Source organism: Canis lupus, chromosome 8 (assembly GCF_011100685.1).
Source record: "Canis lupus familiaris isolate Mischka breed German Shepherd chromosome 8, alternate assembly UU_Cfam_GSD_1.0, whole genome shotgun sequence".
NCBI classification, from domain to species: Eukaryota; Metazoa; Chordata; class Mammalia; order Carnivora; family Canidae; genus Canis; species Canis lupus.
The window spans coordinates 50,545,723-50,550,740 of record NC_049229.1 but is presented as its reverse complement, the minus strand read 5'-3'; the positions used below and the strand labels follow the sequence as shown (position 1 = coordinate 50,550,740).

General features: G+C 41.9%; 1 protein-coding gene across 3 annotated transcripts in view; it reads left to right on the top strand.

Moving 5' to 3' along the window:
- The window catches only part of NOXRED1 (NADP dependent oxidoreductase domain containing 1), a 30,951-nt gene that overhangs the window by 890 nt on the left and 25,043 nt on the right, over nt 1-5,018 (top strand). Inside the window, exons 1-2 of one of the 3 annotated variants that reach the window (XM_038545415.1) lie at nt 4,230-4,578; nt 4,925-4,998. In XM_038545415.1, the coding sequence (XP_038401343.1) occupies nt 4,943-4,998 (56 nt within the window). In that variant the 5' untranslated portion in view covers nt 4,230-4,578; nt 4,925-4,942. Of the gene's footprint in view, nt 1-4,228; nt 4,999-5,018 lie in introns of those variants that run through there. The other 2 variants (XM_038545414.1, XM_038545413.1) reach the window with 2 other exon arrangements.

Below are 5,018 nucleotides of genomic sequence, written 5' to 3'. Positions count from 1 at the left end.
TCTTTCCCTCCTAGTTGTTTTGTGAAGAACAATGAAATAATTGCCCTGTCTCTTGGGACCACTGCAAATCTGCCTCAGTGACTGCATTCAGTAGTCTGTCAACATAAGTCATGGAGTAACGGTGTTTATGGCAAAGTATGGCTGTGCGGTTAACAGGGAGCACTGAGCTGGGAGACAAAAAACCTGGCCTCTTGTCCTAGCTCTACTGTTGATAAGCTGTGTGATGTTGGGTGAATCCCTCTCTTCCTGGACTCACTATCTTAACCTGTCATAGGAGGGTATGTTTCTCTGAGAGCTTGTAGAATTTTACACTCCTGTGGATGAATGAAGTGGTAGATGAAAAGATGTATAGAGGCCTATAGCATGCTTTAAGGCATGTGGTTCTCGACTGGGGACAGTTTTGCCCCCAGGAGACCCCTGTCAAAATCTGGAGACACTTTGCTGCTACAACCAGTGGGTTCTACTAGTATCTGGTGAGTAGAAACAAGGAATGCTGCTAAACATCCTACAATGTAGGACAGCCCCCTCCAACAAAGAATTATCCTGTCGAGAATGTCATTAATGCAAATGCCGAGAAACTCTGCTTTAAGGTGATCAGACTTCATCTCTTACTCCTCCACTTTGCAATTCCAGATACCTTCATAATTGTTCCTTCCTTAAGCATCCCTCTGGCTGTTGAAGAAACAGGAGTTTAATTTGCTAAATTGTGCTTAAGTTATTGGCTGATCGTCCAGCAAACCATGGTGATTTTATTAGTGGATCAGGGTTCACTCAGAGAAGCAGAATCACTAGGAGTATGTCATCTGTCTATATGTGGAATTCATTACATGGATTTGCCCTTACTCAAGTATAGCTGTTTGTTAAACAGTCTCTGGAAGTTTGTCTTCATAACTGGTGGTAGAGCTCCCTATCCGCAGGGTGGGCGGTGGGGAAGGAAAGATAGATAAAATGTGAGGGAAAGCAAGGACAAGATGGAGCCCAGGAGGATGGAGAGGAGCCCATGTCAGTTCTCACTACCCTCAATGTCAAGGAAGTGGGTGTCCTGAAGGCAAAGCTAGCTGGTGGCCTTTGTCAAGGAACTGAACACAAACCTGGCCCAGGAGTGTGAGAAGCTGTAGGAGGATCCAGGGGAAGTTGTAGCGATTGTAGGTCCAACTGCTGCTGCACACCAACAGGGTCACTAGCAGACAGAGTACCTGCCCTGACCTTGCAAGCATCAACACAAACTGGATGCTGCTTCAATTCAGACTTCCAAGTCTTGCACAAAGTCTCTATGGCACACCCTGACTGGAAACATTCAGGGAAGAGTGTTCTGGAAAATGTAGTTCAGCCTAGCCAACTTGACATGTTACAAAGCTACAACCACTGGATCTGCATTTTTGAGAATATATTAGTGAAGGATGGGCCTAGAGTCCACACCTGTACAGGTTAACCAGTGCTGCATGGTCGTGCTGAGCAGGGAGGTTTTGAACTTCTCTTTTCTTCAGAACAATAACATCACATGCAACATTAGGATTACCTACTGAATGTTGTGATCAAAGGAAGTGTTTTCTCAGATTTGATAAGAACTTCCATGCTCTTTACTTCAAGTGCTAAGATTGAGAGTGACATAAGAGCCCTCCTTTGATGGTCAACTAATCTTTGACAAAGCCGGAAAATATCCAACAGGAGAAAGAAAGTCTCTTCAACAAATAGTATTGGGAAAACTGGACAGTGACGTGCAGAAGAATGAAACTGAGCCACTTTCTAATACCATACACAAAAATAAATTCAAAATGGATGAACGACCTAAATGTAAGACAGGAAACCATCAAAATCCTAGAGGAGAAAACGGGCAGCAACCTCTTTGACCTTGGCCACAGCAAGATGTGACTAGGCATATCTCTGGAGGCAAGGGAAACAAGCAAAAATGAACTATTGGGACTTCATCAAGAGAAAACGCTTCTGCACAGCAAAGGAAACTAAATCAAAAGGCAACCAGTGGAATAAGAAGATATCTGCAAATGACATATTGGATAACAGGTTAGTATCCTAAATCTATAAAGAACTTATCAAACTCAACACCCAAAAAACAATCCAGTTAAGAAATGAGCAGAAGACATGAATAGACCTCTTTCCAAAGAAGACATCCAGATGGCTATCAGACACATGAAAATATGCTCAATGTCATTCATCAGGGGAATACAAATCAAAACCACAATGAGATACCACCTTACACCTGTCAGAATGCCTAAAATTAACAACTGAGGAAGCAACAGGTGTTGGCAAGGATGTGGAGAAACGGGAACCTTTGTGCACTGTTGGTGGAAATGCAAACTGGTGCAGCCACTCTGGAACACACTATGGAGATTACCCAGAAAGTTAAAAATAGAACTAACCTATGACCCAGCAATTATACTACCAGATATTTATCCAGAGGGTTAGAAATGCTCATTTGAGGGGGCACATGCACCCTAATGTTTATGGCAGCAGTATCAACAGTAGCCAAATTATAGAAAGAACCCAAATGTCCATCAGCTGATGAATGGATAAAGAAGAAGGTGTGCATATATAATGGAATATTACTCTATGATCAAAAAGAATGAAATCTTGCCATTTGCAACAACATGGGTAGAACCTAGAATGTATTATACTTAGATAAGTCAGAGAAAGACAAATGATTTCACTCATATATGGAATTTAAGAAACAGAACAGATGAACATAGGGGAAGGGAAGGAAAAATAAGAAAAATGGAGAGAGACAAACTATAAAAGACCTTTACTATAGGGAACAAGCTGAGGGTTGCTGGAGGGGAGGTAGGTGGAGGATGGACTAAATGGATGATGGGCATTAAGGAGGGCACTTGTTGGGATGAGCACTGGGTTTATATGTGGGTGATGAATCACTGGATTCTGCTCCTGAAACCAGTGCTGCCCTGTATGTTAGCTAATTTGAATTTAAGTTAAAGATAAAATTAAAAACAGCCCTGCTATGAAAGGGATTAGAGAAGCCAGAGACATGAAATGTTGCGTATTATATGGTTCCGTGTACGTGGAACATCCAGAAAAGGTAAATCCACAGAGACAGAGACAAAAAGCAGATTTGTGGCGCCAAAGGCTGAGGAGGGTGGTGGGCAAGTGGGGAGTGACTGCTTAATGCATATGGGGTTTCCTTTGGTCAGGAAGATAAAAATGTTTTAGAGATAGAAGTCGTGGATATGAGTGTATTGTGAATGTACTGAATTGTTCACTTCTAAATGGCTAAGTTATGTGAGTTTGACCTCACCTCATTTCTTTTTTTTTTTAATTTAAAAAGTGGATTAGAGTGTTGCCTCGCTGGCTCAGTCCATAGAGTGACTCTTGATCTCAGGGTCCTGAGTTTGAGCCCCATGTGGAGTGTAGAGATTACTTTCCAAAAAGGTAGATTTCAGTAGTTTTGATTTCTGTTACCAATTTTGCCATTGCTATAATAAAATAAAGTTCTGAATATCACTGATTCTTTCCCCGACTTTATTGAGTTATAATTGTATAAAATTAAAAGTGAAATAAAAATTGTATATATTTAAGGTGTATAACATGATTTGATATATATTGTGAAATGATTACCACAGTTAATTAACATGTCTGTCATGTCACACAGTTACCTTTTATGTGTGTATGTGGTGAGTACATCTCTTAGCAAATTACAGGTATATCGTATAATTAACTATCATCACTATGGTATACATTACATCTCCAGAACTTATCTTATTCATTGTTGTCTTGAATTCAAAAAGAAGTAGTTTGGAAAATAACTCCTTAAGTAGTGCCGAGATCTCTATGATATTATAGTCTGGGAAAAATCTAGAAGCCCAGAACCTTCTGTTAGGAAAAGGAGGATCTCATACATCCCTGTTTGTAGTCCTCCTAGAAGTAGTGGAAAGGGGCACCTAAGTAGCTCAGTTGATTGAATGTCTGACTCTTGATTTCGGCTCAGGTCATGATCTCAGGGTTGTGAGATCAAGCCCCGGGTCAGGCTCTACACTCAGCAGAGAATCTGCTTGAGACCTTCTCCCTCTCCCTGTGCTCCCCCCACCTCAAATAAATAGGGTTTTTTTTTGTTTGTTTGTTTTGTTTTAAATGAAGTAGTGGAAAGAGTTCCTGTCCTCATGAGGCAGGTCTGAAAACCTCTGTGTGAGGCTGGCCCCTTTAAGGCTCAGAGACTGAAGTAATCTGGTAGCTAAGGAGTCACAATGATAACTTTCTTGGGTAATTCTCCCTGGAAATGTAGTTCTTACTCTCCAGGGCCAGAAGTACTGAGTAGTGCCACCTTCTCAGTTTGGTTAGTGAGAGAAATATATAAACGGGCTTATATATCTCTGGCTTTATTTTCTAAAATCCAGATGTCATTGCCCTAGACCGAAGACCATGTTATTTAATTTGGGCTCTTTCCTATCCTTTGAGGAACACAGAGTTTGGTGAAAAGAGTTCCTCTGAAGTGTGCTGTACATGGTCAGTCCTATTTCTAAAGCCTAAAAGGGAATTGAAGGGAGGAGGTCCTGGCCAACGAACGAGCATCTGTGAAACTCACTGCTAATGTAAAGGCATCTGCTGAAAAAAGTACGTGTAGCCTATGTGGAGGAACACTTTGGGATTTTGTTCAGGTTTTTCATGAATCCAGGAATTCCTGATTCATGGGCAGTCAGCGTCTAAGAATCTAGGACTCACACTGAAAGTGCAGAATGTGGGAGGAGAGAGGTGCTGAATCCCACCATCACAAGAGCCTGTGACTTGGGCACATGCCCTCCTGCATAGACTCCCTCATCTTCCAAGACAGGGAGCCAAACTGATTGGTATCTGTCACTGCAGAGGTAGTGGCTTGGAAATGAACATGCTAGAGGACCTTGAGTCCTTGCAGTTTGAGTATGGGATTCAAGAGGAAGACCACAGCTGGCTGTATTTGCAGGGCCGTTTTCGAGGGCTGATGATCAAGGCCTGTGCCCATGCAACCTTCTTCTGCAAGCTGCTCTGTAATTTGAGGTAAGCTGGGTCTCCAAGGT